General features: G+C 40.4%; 1 protein-coding gene across 6 annotated transcripts in view; it reads left to right on the top strand.

The window, feature by feature from the left end:
* The window catches only part of KDM3B (lysine demethylase 3B), a 71,982-nt gene extending 51,137 nt beyond the window's left edge, over positions 1-20,845 (top strand). For 5 of the 6 annotated variants that reach the window (XM_075056945.1, XM_075056949.1, XM_075056946.1 and 2 more), the window contains 8 exons: positions 6,829-7,000; positions 10,099-10,189; positions 10,277-10,407; positions 15,487-15,606; positions 16,115-16,254; positions 16,595-16,771; positions 17,325-17,459; positions 19,492-20,845. In XM_075056945.1, the coding sequence (XP_074913046.1) occupies positions 6,829-7,000; positions 10,099-10,189; positions 10,277-10,407; positions 15,487-15,606; positions 16,115-16,254; positions 16,595-16,771; positions 17,325-17,459; positions 19,492-19,572 (1,047 nt within the window). In that variant the 3' untranslated portion in view covers positions 19,573-20,845. Of the gene's footprint in view, positions 1-6,828; positions 7,001-10,098; positions 10,190-10,276; positions 10,408-15,486; positions 15,607-16,114; positions 16,255-16,594; positions 16,772-17,324; positions 17,460-19,491 lie in introns of those variants that run through there. The other variant, XR_012654332.1, reaches the window with a different exon arrangement.
* Positions 20,846-21,098: the final 253 nt, after the last annotated feature.

Below are 21,098 nucleotides of genomic sequence, written 5' to 3'. Positions count from 1 at the left end.
TAGCACGTAGCCATGAGAACTGCAGAGACGACTGTGGCACCACCAACCACAGAGTTACCAGTTCCTGTTTCTGACTCCCCTAGCCAGGTCCTAATAGGTGGAAGAGGCTACTGTGCAGCACACCCTCGCTTCTCTGACTAGAAACTTAGCTTGCTGCTGGTATTGCTAGCTTTCCCTCTAATTGCAGTTATCTTCTTGTCCTGGTTATTTTTTTGGAGTGCCCAGGGGTCTCATCTCTCTTCTGAACCTGTTGCATCTTACTGATTTATGAAGGATTTCAGATCATTATTTTGCAGTCCTGTGGCGTCAGTCATCTGCCTAATTTGGCAAAGAGCTCCTTAGTTTCTGGTCGGTATACTCTGACAATTTTCTTAACCCTCTCTGTCAGCAAATAATACTGTCTCTCTGAGGAGGATCCTAAATATTTTGGGAATACTTATAAAAGATGCGCTTGTCAGTTTCTCTGCAAATGAGACTGGTTAATCACCAGGTGCAAGATGCTGCACGTGGCTGTGGCTTTCTTGACTGTTAATGAATCCTGAGAGGTTCCTTCTGGAGTCTAGAGATGTGATTACCAATCTTCCGTCAGATGTGTAGCTTGCAGTGTGCATTGCCTTCCAAGTTGGTGCACATTCTGAGGCTCTGGCTACAACTGTCATGCTCATGTACTATTTGTGACCCTCTATTTTAGGCTTTGCCCCAAGATGTGCTATGGATGCTTTTGGATGATTTTATCATTCAGAGGACTCCTTGTATAGTAACAGACTAGGCAAGTCCCTTGCGTATTCAAGGATTCTCCAGCGGTCTTGCGCTCGCTTGAGTTCCCTGCTAAAATGTGGAAAGCGATCTAACTGAACCTCTCATTCCTCCACAAGAGAGAGCAGGTGACCCAGGCAGGCATTGCTGTCTTGACAAGGCTATTCTAAACAGAAGTTCTTCAAGCAGAGATTCTCTCAACAAACTCTGTTCTGTCACAGTTCTCCCTTGGCTAACATCCTCCTGTACATCCCAGCTGCACCTTTAAAAGTGAAGTCAAAGAACATTAATTCCACCACCATTCCCCAAATCATCTTCCCCTTCCAATTTTGTGGGCTGGAAAAGGTTAGTTAGAAAAAAACTCTTAGTTACCCTCCCTAGCACAATAAATGCACACTAGACACTAGATTTGAGCCACATGACTATCTTAGCCATGGTAGCATCCCAAATCATTAAAAGAGAAAATTCTTTTCCCTTAATGGCTGGATAATGAATGGCACTCTGTGTTGTGCAGAAAGAGCAACATTTTTCAACTTTGTCTTAGAAATTGTCAGAAATAAGTTAAACTCTGTCTTATCCCAGAAGTCGCTGAGAGGCCATAGGATTATTTCTTTCTTAAGCTGTTCAAGGGTATTTTGCTCTCTTGAACATGGTCGTTGCTCATCTGGGGATACTGTCAGGATTCTCATCCTATAGCAACCTGTTCTTTTCTGAATTTTCATGCTAGGTGTTCTCTTTCTTGAGATACTGAAGATTTGGGGCAGAGTTGGAAGGTTTTATTTGTTTTCTCCCTGTAGTCTGAGAGCAGTTCTGCACGAGATGCGTGCCAACCAACTCCTCTATCCTTTTATCTTGCAACTCTAGCTGTGTTCTTCACTAGAGAGAACATTTTCTTTCTTCCCTGAGAAATTCTCTGCTTAATAACTGGAAGGTTTCTACTAGTTTAAGTAGATTTTTTTTTTTTTTTTTAATTACTATGTTCAAGTGGTCAAGTGAGTATACAGCAGGGATCAAAATTTGTCATTATTTTCCTGGACAGAAGACGACTAGTTTATCCATCAGCTTAAAGTCTACTGGCAGCAGTTTCTGCCCATCCTGTTAAAGGTACTGTTATTTTACTTCTCATCCATTATCCCTAGGTTTTTGTAGAATATGATTAAAACCATTCCATTGCCTTAATGTTAAAATTCCTCCTGGGATCAGGGAATATATTTAAACTTAGGATCAGTTTATCTACTCTGTTATCTTAGGGAGGTTTGCTGCTTGTCAGGGCCTCACACTGGGACATAGTGGAAAGACTGCTAAAACTTGTCTGTCCCTCAGACATTTACTCTCTGCTGCTGTTCTGTATTGGCACAAAAAAAAACTACTGGGGAGACCTGGACAGTATCAAGAATGACTGTATGGCTCTGGGACTAATGGTCAAGGTCATGGCGCCCAGGTGGTTTTCTTAATCCTGCTGGAGAGGGGTACAGGGATGGACTGATCCTGCATGTCAACCATTGTTTGCCCAGCTGGTTTTGACAGCAGGGTTCTGGGTTTTATGGTTATGGGAACCTCTTCGAGGATTGAGGACTGCTTGGAAGAGATGGGATCCATTTAAGTGGGGCAAAAGCACCTTTGCCAACAGGCTGGCCAACCCGATTAGGAGAGCTGTAAGCCAGGAATGACAAGGTTCAGAGAGTATGACCAGTGATCAAGAAAGGAATTAGTTGATTTGGGTTGGCAAGCAAGCAGCATGGGGTGATGTGAACAGGAGAAATCTCATACTCAAGAAAACAGGGATGAAAGATGTCCACATCAAGCATATGCACATAAGTAAGGAACTGTGTACATCACAGTATTGTGAGGAAAGCTCTTAGAGTGTTTCTGGGAAATCACCGTGACTAGGTGTCTTTCTGAAGTGCCTGTGCACTAACACATACAACATGAGGAACAAACGAGTAATTAGTGTGCAGTTACATGGCCACAATCTCATTAGTATGACAGAGAAGTGGTGAGATAGCTCATGCAACTGTAGTATGGCTAGGGATAGGTACAGGCTGTTCAGGAAGGACAGTTCAGGAATGACAAGTCAGGAAGGTTAGGAGGGAGCATTGATTGCTGTTAATGTCAGGGAGCAGCTGGAATGCATGAAACTGCAGAGGAACGGATGATGAGCTGTTTGAGAGTTTTATGGGCCAGGATTAGTGAGCAGACTAACATGGGCAACATTGTGGCAAGGATCAGCTACAGACCACCTAATCAAGAAAAAGTGATAAGGTCGTCTTCAGAAAACTGGAGGAAGCCCTATGTTAACATTTCCTGGGCCTCATGGGGCCACCCTGATAATCTGCTGGAGGAACAATACAACAGGTCACAAGCACTCCTGAAGTTTTCTGGAGTGTGTTGATGACAACATCCTGACACAGTTGATCAAGGAGCCAACTAGGGAAGGGTGCTCTGCTGAACCTCATGCTTACCTACAAAGAAGAACTGGTTGTTGATGTGTAGGTAAGGGGCAGCTGTGGCTGCAGGGACTATCAGATGGTGGGGTTTGCTTCAGGATCCTGAGAGGAGGAAGCAAAGCCAAAAAGCAAGGCCACAAGCTTGGGCTTCAGGAGAGCAGACTTCCACCTTTTCAGATATCTGCTTGGAAGAATCCCATGGGATACAGTCCTGAAGAGGGGCTCAGGAATGCTGGTTGAATCATGCTTAACTGAATCATGCTTAACCTGCCTCGTAGCCTTCTGCGATGAGACGACTGGCTTGGTGGGTGAGGGGAGAGCACTTGATGTTTTTTATCTTAACTTTAATAAGGCTTTTGACACTATCATAATGTCATCAGACAAACTGTTCAAGTACAGACTAGATAAGTGGACAGTGTGGTGGATTTAAAACTGACTGAAATGCCATGCTCAGAGGGTTGTGATTGCAGTGACTAGTGTTGTACCTTAGGGGTCAGTATTGGGTTGAGTACTATCTAACATCCTCATTAATGATCTAGATGGGACAGAGTTCATAGACCCTCAGCAAGTTTACAGATGATACAAAACTAGGAGAAAGGGCTGACACATCAGATGGTTGTGCTGCTATTCAGAGGGACCTGGACATGCTGGAGAATGGACCGAGAAGAATCTTGTGATGTTCAGCCAGAGAAAATGTAAAGTCCTGCACCTCAGGAGGAGTAACACCCTACAGCAGTACATGCTGGGGGGTGACTGGCTGGAAAGTGGCTTTGCCTGGAAGTCACCCTGGGGTCCCGGTGGACAAAGGAGGTGAGCCAAGAATGCATCCTCACGACAAAGGAGGGCAGTGGCATCCCGGGTGGCGTTAGGAAGAGCACTGTCAGCAGGTCAAGGGAAGTGATCCCCTCTACTTGGCACTGGTAGAGGCCACACCTGGAGTACTGTGTCCAGTTCTGGGCTCCCCAGTACAAGAAAGGTGTGGACTTACTGGAGCAAGTCCAGCGAAGGGCCACAAAGATGCTTAAGGGACTGGAACATGTTTTGTGTGAAGAGAGGCTGAGAGCGCTGGGAGTGCTCATCCTAGAGGAGAGAGAGCTTGGGAGAGTGTGGTGAGGAAATCTTATTAATGGTGTAAATACCTGATGAAATGCAATGAGGACGAGGGAGCCAGACTCTTCTCAGCAGTGCCCACTGACAGGACAAGACACAATGGGCACAAATTAAAACCCATGAAGTTCAATGTGAACACAAGAAAACACTCTTTATTAGTGTGAGGGTGATCCCTTCCAACCTAAATGTTTCTGTGGTTCTGTGGGGGTTTTTTGCCTTTTTTTTTTTTTTCCGTGAAGTTGACAGGAGTAAAGTAACAACCCCTTTTTGTTTTCTTAAACTTCAGTCTTCTGGAGTTGAGGTTTCATTGCTGTGTTCTAGAACTTAAGGGCTATCTTGTGTTATATTTGAAAACCAAAGCCATTTCTGTTATCCCCAAAGTTGGGGTTTGTTTTGTTTTGTTTTTTTTACTTCATTTCTGAATGAATAGTTGTCCTCACTTAGGGACTAAAATGGATACTGGTCCTGTTAGAGGCTATTGGGCAATTCAGGTGAAGCGGTGGTTTTTTACTGGAGTGTTTTTAAGCAACGTAACTTTGGAGTTGTTTGTCTATAGCTCTGTAGGTATCTTTTCCTAACACGCTGATACTACGAGAACATCTAGGGGCCTCTGTGCTCCTCAGGGTTGAACTGAGCTCTTCACATGAATAAACCCAAGATCTACCTTCAGATCATAGTGAATGTATAGGGGACAGCTTGGACTTGATTCAAACTTGCATAGACATGTGAACTGTCATTTGAACATAGGTAGCAGTTACTAAACCTAGAGTTCTTCAAGTGGGGTAGTCCCCGTGCAAGTTCACTTCATACTCTTCCTTTTCTCACAAGTCTTATAACTCTCTCTAGAGAGATTTCAGGGTGAGAGGAAATGAGGAGGTCTTGGCCAGTGTTAGAAGGATTGTCTGTTATACCCTTTCCTAGTATTGTTAGTTTAGCAAATGCCTTGAGCATTTATGGGGAGAGGCCTCTCAAATCTCAGTGTGGAATGTATATATTTGGTTAGCCTATACATCTTAAAACCCCTTTTGCAAGTGAACAGCTACTTTTCTGCTACTTGGTTTTGTACTAGGGAATTAATGATGATCCATGATTATACATAAAGAATGAGTTAAATAGTTAAAAAGTTCATATCAAAATATGAAAATTTCATATGAGAAGGCTTTACTACAAGTGCTGTTTCTAATGATAGTTGCATTTGTGCTAAAAAAAAGAAGAGGTGGTGGGACTCAACACCCACTGTACTTCCACAGGTGGATTGACCTTGGCTGACTACCAGACCCCTGGCCAGCTGCTCTCTCACTCCCCCTTCTCAACGGGACAGGGGGAGAAAGTAAGGTGGAAAAGTTTGTGGGTCAAGATAAAGACAGGGAAATCACTTAGCAATTACTGTCAGAGGCAGAACAGATGCAAGTTGTGAAAAAGTAATTTAATTTATTGCCAATTAAAAATAGAGTAGGATGGTGGGGAACAAAGCTAAAAACACCTTACCGCCACCTACTCCTTCATCCCAAAGGCTGAACTTTACTCCTTTATCCCTAACTCTTCTACGTCCTCACCCCTCAGAGCAGCACAGTGGGGATGGAGAATAATGGGCATTGTGGTCAGTTCATAACATTTTGTCTCTGCTGCTCCTTCCTCCTTATACTTTTACCCTGCTCCGGTGTGGAGTCCCTCCCACAGGATACTATCCTTCACAAACTGCTCCAGCATGGGCCCTCTCCATGGGCTGCAGTCCTTCAGGAATGGACTACTCCAGTGTGGGTCCCCAGTGAGCCACAGTTTCTGCCAGAAAACTTGCTCCTGCTTGGGCTTCTCTCCAAGGGCCACAGCTCCTGCCAGGAGCCTGTTCCAGCATGGGGTCTCCATGGGCTGCAGCTTCCTTCAGGGCATCTCCCTCTGCTGCAGTGTGGGGTCCTCCATGGGCTGCAGTGTGGATATCTGCTCCACTGTAGTCCTCCACAGTCTGCAAGGGGGCAACCTGCCTCACCACGGGCTGCGGGGGAATCTCTGGAGCAACTTCACCCCCTCCTCCTTCACTGACCTTGGTGTCTGCAGAGTTATTTCTCTCACTTCCTCCCCTCCCCCAGCAGCTGCGGAGCATTTTTTACCCTTTTTTATGACAGAGGTGCCACCAGCATCATTTATGGGCTCAGCTTTGGCCAGCGATGGGTCTGTTGGAGCCAGGTGGAACCATCTGTGTCCAGCATGGGGTGGCTCCCAGCCTCATCTCACAGAGCCCACCCCTGCTGCCAACACCTTGCTGAGTAGACCTAAGACACTTGCCTTAGTAAGTCTAATACAATACCACTGCTAAGGCAACTGCACATGGCCTGGAACTGAAGTTTGCTTTGACTCTGGTTATTTGTTTGATGCACAAAAACCAGACATGGATGAAAATAGATTTATGGTGTCTTTTGTACGATGGTAGCCAGGAGTCTCAGCTCTTAAGAAAGTTTGGCTGCATGTGTAAGAAATTTGGTTATGGTGGAGTAAGCATTCATCTTTGTATTCTCAGCCCGTGCTGGTATCTGGTGTCCATAAGAAGTTGAAGTCAGAGCTTTGGAAACCAGAAGCTTTCAGCCTGGAATTTGGAGATCAAGATGTAGATTTGGTGAACTGCAGGAACTGTGCCATAATTTCAGACGTGAAAGTGCGTGACTTCTGGGATGGCTTTGAGATAATATCTAGTAAGTAATATCTATGGCTGACTAGTTTAACTGAGCAGTCTGTCTTGCTACCTTCAACTCCTCCTTTTCCACCTATTTTCTCAAAAAACAAAAATAATAATTTAAAAAAAATCCCAATAGCTATCAGTCTCGTCCAAAGAAGCCATTGCTCCTTAGATGTAGTGCACCCTAGAAAATACTTTATTGGTGAAGATCAGGGTAGGGCTGCCCAAGAAAACTTCATTTATACAACAATATGTTGGTGTGTGTTACTTTGATGTATCAAAAGATGATCCATTTCATGGGAAACGGCTTTTTTTTTTTTTTTTTTTAATTTTCCTCAGTGAAATTAATCATCAGTCACTGTTATTAAGACAGTAAGTAATCTGACTACCCTTATTCTCCTTCGAACCTCCAGTTTTATTGTAAAACTAAAGGGAACCTGCAGAGCTAAACCAGACTGAGGCTTTTGATGCTAAAACTCAGACTTGGTAGAATACATCAACTAAGTAAACTTGACATTGCAAATTATTTTTATAGTAGATCATCTGCGAGTACAAATGCAAGTTCATATGTATTATGAATAGCAATGCTGTATGCGTACCTCATGTGATAACACATTACTTAATGCTTGAGTTCTTTGAGAAAACCTTCTGTCAAGTGTGGATGTGGAAGCTAACCAGTTAAAATTCCTGGGGATATAACTGGTCAGATTAAGGAGCTTCTGAAAAGCAGAGTGCTCTATTTTAGATTGTATATACCTAGACCAGCGTGATCTTATATTTACAGGTGTTAAGATTTGTAACGGTTCATTGCAATGTTGCTGATTTTAGCTTTGTGTATAAAATGCTTTCTGTATTTATTGCTATGTGCACATAGCAGAAATGGTGAACTATTGGATGATGTAATGGAATATTTGTTCAACAGCAAACTAAATGAGAGATTTATAGACCAAGAATATTCCCTTCCCTAGTCATTTTCCAATCAAAGAGCTCCCAACTTTTGACTTGGTTTTTATATGGTTCAAAGTATAGAGTTTTGTATTTTGTACTGTTAAATTTCATACTATTTCTGTTATTACTCAGAAATAAATGGCCTAGAAGGATATAATGGTGTGGTCTTTCTGTGTATTAATGGTAATTGGGAAACCTCACAAACTCTTCACTTTTGTGCTAGGATCATTCATGAAAATAGTAAATTTGTATGGGTCAAGTTATCTTTGAGAAATGTTATTTGTAGTTTGTCTCCAGACAGATACATTCCTTTCAGCAAAATAAACTGCTGCCTTTCTTTTAGACAATGCCTTCACCACACTTTATATGAGAAATGTTAGTGATCTAGGTTGGAAAACGCAATCAGTTTTGCTAGTTTCTTTTAAATACATTTTATTTAGTGTTTTTTCAGCCATGTGCAGTCCCCAATTTAGAAGAGTATTATTTGCTACTAGTCCAGGATTTCACACACTAACTCATATGAAAATTGTGACTAATATAATGACTCTGACTTCTCTGCATTACATGAATTTTAGATTTCTCAAATGTGTGGCTGGTCCCCGCGACTTGCATTAAGTTATTTAAGAGCTGTAGAACAGCCACTGAATTTGGAGGTGGTATTGAGATAATCCCTTAATTATTCTAGATGATACTTTAGTTAATTTTAATCTTGTGCTGTTCACTTTTAATATCTTTGAGTTCTGAGTGGACTTTTGGCAGGTCTAACTTTCTGGTTTGATACTTCTTAAACCTGCTTTTCTTTCCTGATCAGATGTTTTCTGGGTTTTGTCCAGTTTTGTGTAATTTGTCAGATCCATATGTTTTCCTCCAGGTAGTTCTTCATTCTGTCCTTTCTGAATAGCCTTCCTACAAGTTTCTTCTTGTTTGGAACAAAGATCCTTGATGAGTTCAAAATCTTGAATACGGGAAGTTCTGAAAGGTCTTTAAATTCAAGTCCTTGAGCTTTTCAGTTCACTTGCTTCTCTAAAATCCGTAGCTCATCAAAATTTTTTTTCTTTAAATCGGTTACTTTGGTTTACATATCTGCAGTTCTTAATTCCTTTTAATTTCAATAAAATAATTTTTTTATGTGTCTTCTGTAGCCTGTTGACATGTAAGGCAGATGTGATTCACAGGTCTCCAAGTCCTAGTTTCTTAGGTATGCTTTCTTTTTTGATGCTGTCAGCAGTTCTGCTAGGTCCGGGTAAGATCAGTTGCTTTATGTTTGGCTGACAATCCTTGGTAAAGTAGGAAGTGGTGAAGGATGTTACTTTCTGGGGAAAAGGGGATATGAAGGTGTCAGACTGCAGTACACCCTGTTTTCCAACTGATGGCTTCATGAAGAGTTGTGAAGAATCTGGCAGAAGAGTGAACTTTGTTTCTCTCTAAATGTTATGCTGAGTCTTCTAAGCTGTTCCACGTACCACTTTCAGATATACTCTTTTAGCCATTGTAACATCTGATGCAAAACAGCAGTTTATGTGGTTAGTGCTGTTTTATCGTACACCCACTGTTGCGTACGTAATGTCATTTTTCTGTGCTACCAGCTTTCTCTGTTACCAGTCAGGATTCACATACAACTCTTGAAGTGAAAAACAAATGTTTGAATCAGGCACCCCGCTAATTTGTGACTCCAGCAAATAAGAATTTAAAAAACTAAAGGCTGTCTTCCTCAGTAACCACCTGCCATTTAGCTTTTTTGAGTGTGGTGTACTGTGGTTTCTTGCTTTATACTGAGGTTAGGGTTGATTTCAGAGCATGAACCAATACCTTTAATTTTATAGAAGCACCACTCCTCTTGAAAGACAAAACTCCTTTAGACTTTGGTAACAGTAGTAAGGCAGAATGCTTTGGAAAGGCTTGTCTTTGAAATTGAATAAAAACTATTCTAAAACTTAGCAGCTGTGCAAGATCTGTCAGACTTCTGCTGTAGGTAATGCTATATATCTAATTGTTAAACTGTTGTTTGGTCAAACTATGATAATGCTTGGAAGTCCAAAGAAAAATCAGGATCAGTTCTGCTGTGCGACGTAAGATGTCTTAGTACAAAAGACTTAGAGCTTAAACAAGGTAATGAGCTGCGGTAAAAAGATACTACATGAAGAAATCTTCATTTGTTTCTTGCAGAACGGCTCAGGTCAGATGATGGTCAGCCAATGGTACTAAAGTTAAAGGATTGGCCTCCAGGGGAGGACTTTAGAGATATGATGCCTACGCGGTAAGTAAACCTTAGTATCAATGCCTACAGCAGTCCTGTAGGCACTGCAGGAGGAAAACATGCCTTTGTTCTCTTTTTGATCTCTAGGTTTGAGGACTTAATGGAAAATCTCCCTCTTCCTGAATATACCAAGAGGGATGGCAGACTGAATTTGGCTTCTAGGCTGCCAAGCTACTTTGTCCGTCCTGACTTGGGTCCCAAAATGTACAATGCCTATGGTATGTGAGAATAGTTCTGCAGATGTTTACTTTTTTGTGACTCTTTATTATAATCTTAATTATACTTAGGACGTATGCAAGGGCGTAGCATTAATCAAAACTCAGCGCTTATCATAGAGCACACTGTAATTTTTTTTTTTTAATGGGTCCTGTGATCTATTTCTGTGCTAGTACTTTTTGTCAGGTGTGCCCTTTTTTGCATTGTGGTTTCCAAGAGATGTACATATGGTAAGTCAAGTTTGCAAATAATTATTATTAAACACACATAATAAGCATAACGCCAATACAGGGTTCAAGGAGAAATTAATATCTCTTTGAGAACAATTGATGCATTTGAGAGGAAAATTAGCCAGCTTCTGGGTACTTCGATCTGTGTGTTTGTGTTTCCGACCAGGGTTGTAATTTTCTTAACCCATGTCTAACAACACAGACAACTGACACCGTGCAAGAGAAAACTTGTAACCATGTCAGCTACCTGAATTGGATAGTTTTGTCCTCTTAAGACTGTAATTACATAGTAGGTAAACAGCATACAAATGGAGGAAGCCTTTGTCTGAACATGTACCCTGCATGGGGCTGTGAAGCATTAAACTTTCAAATGATTATCAATACAGCAGAGTGTGGAGGATATATGAACAATTAATGCATGTCATATCAACTTCAATTATTTCACTTCCTTAATGTACTGACTTTGAGGTGTCATGAAATGAAGTGGATTGGACCACTTAAAGAATCACCTTCAAGGGTATTAGCAAAAATGATTTAATAGGAATTTATAAAAGTGTGACTTCACAAAATTCAATGGCAAGGTTCACTCTATTGCTTAATACATGGATGAAACGTACACAGGAAAATCAAGTTAGAATCAAACTAAAGTTATGTATACAGAGACCGATGACACAAAAGATTGAAAAACATACAAAGGAAAATCAGGTTAGAATTGATTTATCATTGTTGGTACAGAGATCAGGAATGTAAAAAGGTAGGGGAGACCCTCCTGTTGAGTCATGAGGTTCAAAGAAGACCGCTTTGCTTTCTAAATTCCTGATGGAGCTTAGGTGCGACTGGATCCACTCCTGGTCCCAGACATGGGCAGTGGTTTATGTCTAATAAAAGGGATACAAAAGGGTAAGGAAACCTTCCCGTTGAGTCACAAGGTTCAGAGAAGAACCCCTTGCTTTCTAAACTACTGATGGAGCATAGGTACAGCTGGATCAACTCCTAGTCCCAGACATGGGCAGTGGTTTATGTCTAAAGGGATTGTGAGTATAATAGCAGCCTGAGATTAATTCAGTTTGAATAAAGTTTACGACAGTGATTTACGTATAGATTTGAAAAGCAGTATTTGTAATATACTCGCTATAGAACATTCAGGTTAGTACACACACACATGCATGAAGACACTAAGAGATATACAGGTACGCAAGTCAAAGAGGTATACCTGTTCAAAATTCCCCTCGAGGTCAGTGAAAATATTCACACCAAATGCTTCAGCATCTTTCTCAATGGGCGAAGGGTTGAGCCTCAAGGAGCAGGGAGTATCAGCCCAAGTCTTGTCGGCTTTCAGTGACAGACCTTCAATCTTCACAAACTGAAGAGTTTGTGAGCTCTGAGAGGCATCCCATTCAGAGGGAGATGCTGGTCGCAGCTCGCTGCAGCCCAGGAGAGCTCAAAGGGTCTCACTTGGTACCACTGTTCATAGGTTTGTGAGATGATTGGCTTTAGTCATCAGCAAATTACTGGGATTCTGGTAGCACTGGTACCGTTTCACTCAAGCTACGATCCAGGTAAGGGATGTTCCAAGGCTGTAAGAGAATGACTTAAGATCACATATGGGTTGCTCCAAGGTTGTCAGGAGAGAACTGAGATGTGTCCCAAAGTTGTCAGGAAACGACTATCTGTGTTTCTGTCCCCCACCTCTGCCAGGCAACAAGAGTCCTTGGTACAGTCAGTGCAGCTCCCTGTCTTAGCCATGCAAGAGTTCCCGGTACGGTCAAGGGACGCTTAACTGCCCAACTCATTACACTTACACTAAGGCCTAATGAGACCTCCGGAGTTTGTAGATCGGCCCAGGGCGGGGGGGAATGCACCACCACATGAGGTTGCAGCCAAAAGCGTGTTTTGGAGACTTTTAAATTAAAACAAATGATTGTTAAAGTTCCAGGATACTTTTAAATAACTGATTGATTTGGAAGTATGTACTTTTGCAGCTTTAGAGTAAGATAAATAACATTTAAAGTAGTTGCTCTTTGTATGTACTGAAATATGTTACGTGATACTGATAAGGAAAAAGTTGGTGTCATCTTGCAAAGCAAGTACGTTGAAGCAAGCTTAACTTAATGTAACTTCTGTAGTTCTCTTTGAACTTTGATGAGACAGGGGTGCAGGGTTTTTTAGGGTTTTGCATTCCAGTTATTGATATACCTGCAGTAAAAGCTCACCAGAGGACATGAAAGATTTTTCATTGTTTCATCTTTTTTTAAAAAAATGTTTTAGCTCAGTAACCAAGTGTGGATTAGACTTAAGCTGTAAACCCAACATATTGCGGTTGTGAGAAAGTGTTTGTGAAGTTATTCGGGTTTTTGTTTTGGTTTTTGTTTTTAGCAGTGTGACATCACAAGTAAGAGTTAAAAAAAATAGGGGTTTGTGAACTTAGGAAAATTCAGCTTATTCAGTATTTAACGGTGTTCAGTGTTTTGGTTTGCGTATTACTTGGCATGTAAATTGAGTGAAGAAGGCTGTATACCAAAGAGCTTATAACGTAATCAAGCAATATATATATGAGTGCAGCAAGTAGCAAGGTAATCAGTCATGGCTAACTTGTCTTTGTGTATTGCTATTTGCTAGTAATGGAAGGAATGGATTCATTTTGTTGAATTTAACTTAAAGGTCAAAGTTTTTTCTTTTCCTTTGTATCAGAGTTTGTGGAGGGAGAGTTGACAGTATTTTTTTGGTGTAGAATGTAACCCTCTACTATTTGATCCTTCTTAGATCTATAGGTCTCGATCCAAAGAGAGAAAGTATTACCCTTTGTTTACTTTCAAGTTAAAAGAAAAAAATTAGCTAGGTCCGTCTTCAAAAACAGTTTTGTATGTTTTTGCTTTTAGCTGCTTTACAGACCAAGGGTGGACCTAGATATAAAAACAGTAGTTCTGTCTATTGTTGTTGTGGTTTAACCCCAGCCAGCAACTAAGCACCACGCAGCCACTAACTTGCCCCTCCCTGCCCCAGTGGGATGGGGGAGAAAATTGGAAGGAAAAAGTTAAAACTCGTTGGTTGAGATAAGAACAGTTTAACAAGACAGAAGGGAAGAAACTAATAATGATGATAACAACAATAAAATGACAATAATAATAACAAAAGGGTTGGAATATACAAAACAAGTGATGCTCACCACCTGCTGACTGATGCCCAGTTAGTTCCTGAGCAGCAATCTCCTGTCCAGGCCAACTCCCCCCAGTTTATATACTGGACATGATGTAATATGGTAAGGAATACCCCTTTGGGCAGTTTGGGTCAGCGGTCCTGGCTGTGTCCCCTCCCAACTTCTTGTGCCCCTCCAGCCTTCTTGCTGGCTGGGCATGAGAAGCTGAAAAATCCTTGACTTGGTATAAACGCTGCTTAGCAACAACTGAAAACATCAGTGTGTTATCAACATTCTTCTCATGCTGAATCCAAAACATAACACTATACCACCTACTAGAAAGAAAATTAACTCTATCCCAGCCAAAACCAGGACAATAGTGAAAAAGAGTAACGTTTCTAGTGCATTAAATGTATTTTTGTTGTAAATATATGGCTTTTTTTTTTCAGAGTATGTGAGGGGAAAAAAGTTCTCAATAGTGAGGTTAAAGTCTTTCATGTGCTTACCATTTTAAAGTTACAAACTGTCTAAATTAGCTGCTGTTTCTGGTCTGTTATGATACGTACTGTACAGTGAGTTGAGTTCATGTCCCCAAAAGCTCATATTTTAAATAGAAAAGAGATAAATACGATGGTGATCCTAAAATATAACCAGTAGTCTCTGGTCATACTGACATTAGTGTTTGCTGATACAAAGATTTTTTTAATCTTTTAATTTTTTTCTCCATGTTACTCGCTAGAGGAGATGGTAAAGCAAAAGTAGAGAGAGAGAGTGCTATTGAAGGGTCAGAGGAAGAGAGAAGAATGTGTTATATGAGAAGGTGAAGGAATTAAGCAACAAACATTTGAAATCTCTCTGTTACTCATAGCCACTTGAGAGGTATAAGATCATCCAATATATAAAGGTATAAGCACTTGAGAGTCTGCAGGTGTTTTTCCTTACTGAATTTTAATCTGAATTGTTAGTGATGAGTTGGACTACAACTGCTGTGAATTCAGCTGATCATACGAATTTTACAGCTGAGAAAATAACAAACTGTTGGAGGCTTATACTTGTAACAGTCCAATGACTTGCTGCACACAGTGTGATGCTAATGCCACTTACAGCAGTTGGCATTTCTCTTAGAATCCTAGAATGGTTTGGGTTAGAAGGGACCTTAAAGATCATCTAGTTCCAACCCCCCTGCCATAGGCAGGGTTATCTTTCACCAGACCAGGTTGCTTAAAGTCCCATCCAACCTGGCCTTGAACACTTCCAGGGATGGGGCATCCACAACCTCTCTGGGCAACCTGTTCCAGTGTCTCACCACCCTCACAGTAAAGAACTTCCTTACATCTAATCTCTTGTACCTCCAAGCAAAGGAAAACAGTGCCGAAGAATGCCTACTAACTTGGTGTTACGAAAGCCAAGTTCCCTACTACAGACTATAAATGACCCTCAGAGAGACAAAATTGTAAAGTACAAGTTCAGGCTTTGTTTTTAAAATGCTTGTTTTCTTATGACTTGGGTGAACTATATTTGCTGCTTCTATTTCTTGTAAAATAAAAATACTAGTTACCAGGAAACTTTTTACTTGGGCCACACATGACATGAAAATAACTACTTCAGTTGTCCCTTGACATTGGTTTCTGCTAGCATTCTAGAAAGATCTTTCAGGCAGGTTATTTTTATAAGAGCTTAAAGAGAATTTGTTTTGATTTTACACTCCATTATAGGCTTAATTACTGCAGAAGACAGACGAGTTGGTACCACAAACCTGCACTTGGATGTGTCGGATGCTGTTAATGTCATGGTGTATGTTGGGATTCCCATTGGGGAAGGGACCCATGATGATGGTAATGTTTGAAGAAAGCTGTTTTCTGTCCATTAAAAATCAATTGTGTGTGTGAGAAAGAAGACTGTACCTTCTGTTGTTTAAGCTTGTCGTATCTATGAGATATAACCCAAGCAGTTTGCTATGTCCGCAGCACATATTTAATAAGTGCAATAATGCTTCATTGGTCCCCAGTTGTGGAAGCAGTAGAGTTTTGCTAGAAATTAGGTATCTCCCTGAAGAAAGGAGGAGAAGAGGTGATAAATTATTATTTCTTCTCATTGTATTTAAATAATTGTAGTTAATTCAGTTTGAATTCATGACTGAGATTTGGGATTAGCTGTCAATTGACACATTTCCTGAATTTTGTTAAGATGAAGCTTGATGTGCTTAGAAAGGGCGCTGTATGATGCAGCAGTTGCGGTAGCAGTGTGACTGAATTTAGCAGTTCAAAATGCTCCTTCCTCTTCTATATGTCAAAAATCAGAAGCTTTGAAATCATGTCACTTTTATGTGGATTCCCCTTTCAGAGGTTCTGAAAACAATTGATGAGGGAGATGCTGATGATGTAACAAAGCAGCGAATCCATGAAGGAAGAGAGAAACCTGGAGCATTGTGGCACATCTATGCTGCTAAGGATGCTGAAAAGATACGGGAACTTCTCCGGAAGGTATGTTGGTTACAAAGGAGGCTTGAGCCTACAGGATTCCTTGACTAGCTTACTTACAGCAGCTGAATGATACAAATTGCTATCAACATCAATCGTATAGGTATTCTGATGCTGTCTTTGAGGATGTTAATAGTTATTATGTTCCCAGGTTTTCAGCCTGGTCTAGAATCTTCATACTAATGCACATGTCACTTGGTAAGACCTAAATGAGCTTAATGAAAGTAATGTCCTACCTTGAAATAGTTTGTTTGTTATGTTTTTTGGTACAGAGCTTTTTGTGAGCCAGCAATATCAAGGTGCTGTGTCATGGTTTCACCCCTACCCCATATCTTGGCCCTAGGTTGGAGAAGAACAAGGCCAAGAAAATCCCCCAGATCATGACCCCATTCATGACCAAAGTTGGTACTTGGACCAGACCTTACGTAAGCGACTCTATGATGAGTACGGTGTACAAGGCTGGGCAATAGTGCAGTTCCTTGGAGATGCTGTGTTCATTCCTGCAGGTGCTCCCCATCAGGTAAGTTTGCCAACTCCAGGCTATATTGGCAAATAGAATTGAATTTGAGGCACAACAGAACTGCGACTTCAAAATAACTGTTAGTTAATATTGCTGACTTATGTTCCTTTTTCTACATATGCAGTTCTTAAGGAACTACTTGAATTGGATCTTAGTCATTATATTAGTAAAAATTATATAAATACCTGAATGATGTTTACAGTGCTGTGATGGAATTAAGAGAGGAAAAAAAAAAAAAGAATGCTGGGAAAACATCTCTGTGTAGTGAAACTTCAGCCAAGGGAACATAATTCCAAAAAAGCGTGGAGAACAGTAGAGAACTTGCTTTGGGGAACACTAGTGTATGTGGGAGAACAGGGAACATGTGAGATGTCGTGTATTTTGTTCTGGTTTTACTATTAGACACAATTCTGCGTGAGATCAAATAGGCTTCAGTTCCTGTTTCTGAGAAGTAAATGTGGAAGAACCTAACATATGTGCTGGTGGGGTTTTGGGGGGGGTTTGTATTGTTCATATCTTCATGTACCTATCATTTGATACGGGGTTTTTTTAGGTCCATAATTTGTACAGCTGCATTAAAGTGGCAGAAGATTTTGTATCTCCAGAACATGTGAAGCACTGCTTCCGACTGACCCAGGAGTTCAGGCACCTGTCTAATACTCATACAAACCATGAGGATAAACTGCAGGTAACCATTTTATGACAGTAGTCACTAAATATATCCTGTGTTTTGCCAACTTTGTTGAGTACTAGAAACGTGTGGCTAGTGATTTAAGAAAAAGTAACAACTTTCCACACCTTTGGAGGTTCTAATTTTACAAGTATTTTAAAAATAATTGATGCACCTATGTCTACAGTATTATGTAAATAAAAACTAGTAATGAACTTTTGGATTTCCAGAGAACTTTCCCACTAGTACGTGTGTCAGTATTAGTAAGTTTTTAAATAGCTGAATCCTGAATGACGGTGAAGTGTAGCAGAAAAAAACCCCAACTATTAAATGCAGTGCTTCTTCTGAAAAGATATGTTTATTTGACCAAGGACACTTATATTTGTTTCTTTATTGGCTAAAGGAAAATTGCTCTGAAAGGGAAGGCTTACTTATTTAAATCAGGGATATGGTTTAGTGGTGGACTTGATAATATCAGGTTTACAGTTGGACTCAATCTTAAAGGTCTTTTCCAACCTAAATGATTCGATGTTTCTAAACTAGTCCCAAACAGGACTAAATTAAATGTTGTTTGCTTTGAAGAAGTGTGACTGCTTAAACTAATAATTAATGCACAGAACATATTATGCACTGAAGTAGTACGTGGTGTATAAGACAGTAAGTTCTACAGCAAGAAGACTGTAGGTGACCTTTTTTGATTTCACCTATGTATGCTTCTGAAGAGTTAGTATCTGTTTAGTTTGCAAATTTTGTTGTCAGCATTTTTTGTGTATTAGTAATCTCATGCATTTAAAATGGAGGGTGGAGATCTGCAGAATGGCTGTTCTTGCAAAAGTGAGTACTCAATATAGAGCCATTCTCCAGTATGTCACCCAAGAATGTCAGAACTTATCATGTTAATTCTCTGAAACAATTTCGTGAAAAATTGCTATCAATTTCTATATGGATTTGTACAGGATTTTAAAGGAAAGCAGAAGTAGGATCAACTCTCATTGTGGGGATCCAGCTTCTAACACTGTACCTCTTCAGCTGTAGTGATACAGATATGGAGGTGTTTCTGCAAATGAATAGGTTGCAAATGAATAGGTTGCAAATGAATAGGTTGCAAATGAATAATGCTTATTATTAAAAAAAGAAGCAACTGCTGGCAAATTGGAACTCAATACTCCTGTGAAAAGGAATACTGGTTGTATTTGTGCCTCACAGCCAAATTTGAGCATTTTTCTGTGTCATTTTTCAGGTGTATTTTTATAGTATTTTTATATAAACATCGTCTATTTATATATATTTATATTTAAAAACATACACATAATGATACAGAAGACTGAGACCATATGTGCATCAGGAAAAAACTGTGGTGCTTGGCAGTTAGTTGAGCAAGTGCAATTAAGCTGCTCACTTAGAGGTGAAACTGTTCCATTCAATACCTAGAAACTGAATTCAAATAAACTTAGATCAGAAAAATCAGAAACAAGGTAGAGCTTTGATTGTTAAATAGCTAAGCGTGGAACAGATTGCTGTGAGTACTAGTGGATTTTTCATCTGTGATCTTGGTTGCCTTTCTGGAAGATTGTGCAAGTTAGAAGAGTTCCTAGTCTCCATACAAAGACAACAGGATGGTTTGTTCTATCATCTTAATTTACATAGGGTTAAACCATATGATTTTCTTGCTCCTTTTGCATTTGATTCATGTGAATCTGTAAGTGACTTGGCTCACAAGGACTTTTTCAAAATAAACTCATGTGCGTGACTTCATAGTATACTTCCTCCTAGCTCTCACAAAAGAGAGAGTTTATCTTAAAATAACATGAATAAATATATGTTGCTGGATGACCAGAAAATGAGTTAATATATCAGTGCAGGTGTCTAAATATTTGTTGTCTAATCATGACAATTAAAATTTGTGCTGTTGATATCCTGAAGCAGTGATAGTATATACTTTGTGTATACTTGCCGACTATTACAAATTCAGCTGTCAAAGTTGACTGCATAGGTATGTAAGACTCTGCTTGTTAGTCTGTAGAAGTTAATTTTTTTTTTCCTGTTACAGGTGAAGAACATTATCTACCATGCAGTGAAAGATGCTGTTGGCACACTGAAAGCTCATGAATCCAAACTAGCTAGATCATAGGAATTGCTAATTCCAAATGCCCTGTGAAGTAAGCCTTTTGCTCACAGTATATACAGGGACTGCACATGACTGCCTCTGCAGGAGCAGAGGCTTCTCACTAAGAGCTGGTGTGGTCAGTATTACACACACTCTTCAGCCACTGTTTCCTACGCTGCCTCAACACTGAAGGTCTAACGGAAGGTCGTACTGTTACAGGCAGAATTCCAGATTCTAACGGAAGGTGCCATGTCCCTTTCCTGTGGCCTTTTGCAAATTGGAAGAACATGGAAACCACTTGGTGTTCCTGCATATTATGATTAGAAATGGTTTAAAGAGTGTGGATGGTTTTTTTTTCCTCATGCCTAGTTAGTCTCCACGAAGTTAGAAGGAATGTGCAGGAGGTGGGTTGTCCTACTGCAGGCTTAGTTGATAGCTGCTGAAGGAGTGTGACCAACAGTAGCCCAACTGCAGAAATTTAAGCAAACTTCCCATGAGAGATACAGGCCAAGGAAAAGAATAAAGCTATTCTCTGCACTCCCCTTCTTGTAGCCGTTTCTCTATACACTGTAGAGTTGCAGAAATAAAGGGAGAACCCACTTTTTTTCCCCCAGGAGACTCCAGAAATAGGAGAATTGTGTATTTAGTGAAAAACTAGGTTTGTAGTGAAACAGTTAATATTTCATGAAAGTAGATATTTTTAGTATTTTTGAAGTACCACAACTGTTCCTGGATTTTCAAGGAAAGGCGCATTACATTTAGTCTTCCTTTCAATAAAATCAAGAAGTGATTTTTAGAAAGCAGTCCAAAATAGCACAAAAACAGCCAAAGGAGAGTGAATAGAAATTGACACCCCACCTCCCTTGCCCATGTTCCTCACCCATCTTCCCCCCCCTCTCCCTACGCCACCCTGCTTCCTCAGAATGAGAAGTAAAAAGGAGTATAAACTCTGTTCTCATGTGGAGATGTTGTACATCTCTCCCTGCACTGGTGACTGCAGGCAATAGTTCACCCAATACCAGTGCTAACTGAAAACATCTATCCTTTCCAAAGTGAAGGAGAAGTTAACTTTCAGTGTCAACTTTGTCCAGAACTATTTTAAGTAAAATGTTCCTGCTTGATAGAACTGTATTCAGAATTTACTAATGTCAGCATTGATGCAATGGATTTCATTGTCCGGGTACATGGGGAAATGTATCTACCTTATATCCAGCTGTACTGTAGTGCCACCTGCAGGCCTGTTAATATGTTCACGGTTATTTCATTTTTTAAAAAATAAAAGTCATTTACTGTAACAGCCTGGGCAGTTTCTTTCAGACTTGTACACTGATCTTCTGCTTTGAGTTTCTCAGCTTCTGCCTCTGGTAGTGTAGGCTACCTGTTAATTTCTTGCCCTGTGTCTGACCAGAAGGCTTGGGGGTTTTATGCCTGGCATCCCAAGTATGTGCTGGGAGCATACCAAGCTACCTGCGGATTCTTGATTCTCAGACATAGTTTGGGTAGAGGATCTATCTTGTCATAAACAATATCTTGTGCTGTGCTCCCTACTC

Source organism: Buteo buteo, chromosome 24 (genome assembly GCF_964188355.1).
Source record: "Buteo buteo chromosome 24, bButBut1.hap1.1, whole genome shotgun sequence".
Taxonomy (NCBI): Eukaryota; Metazoa; Chordata; class Aves; order Accipitriformes; family Accipitridae; genus Buteo; species Buteo buteo.
This window is presented reverse-complemented; position numbering and strand designations above follow the sequence as displayed.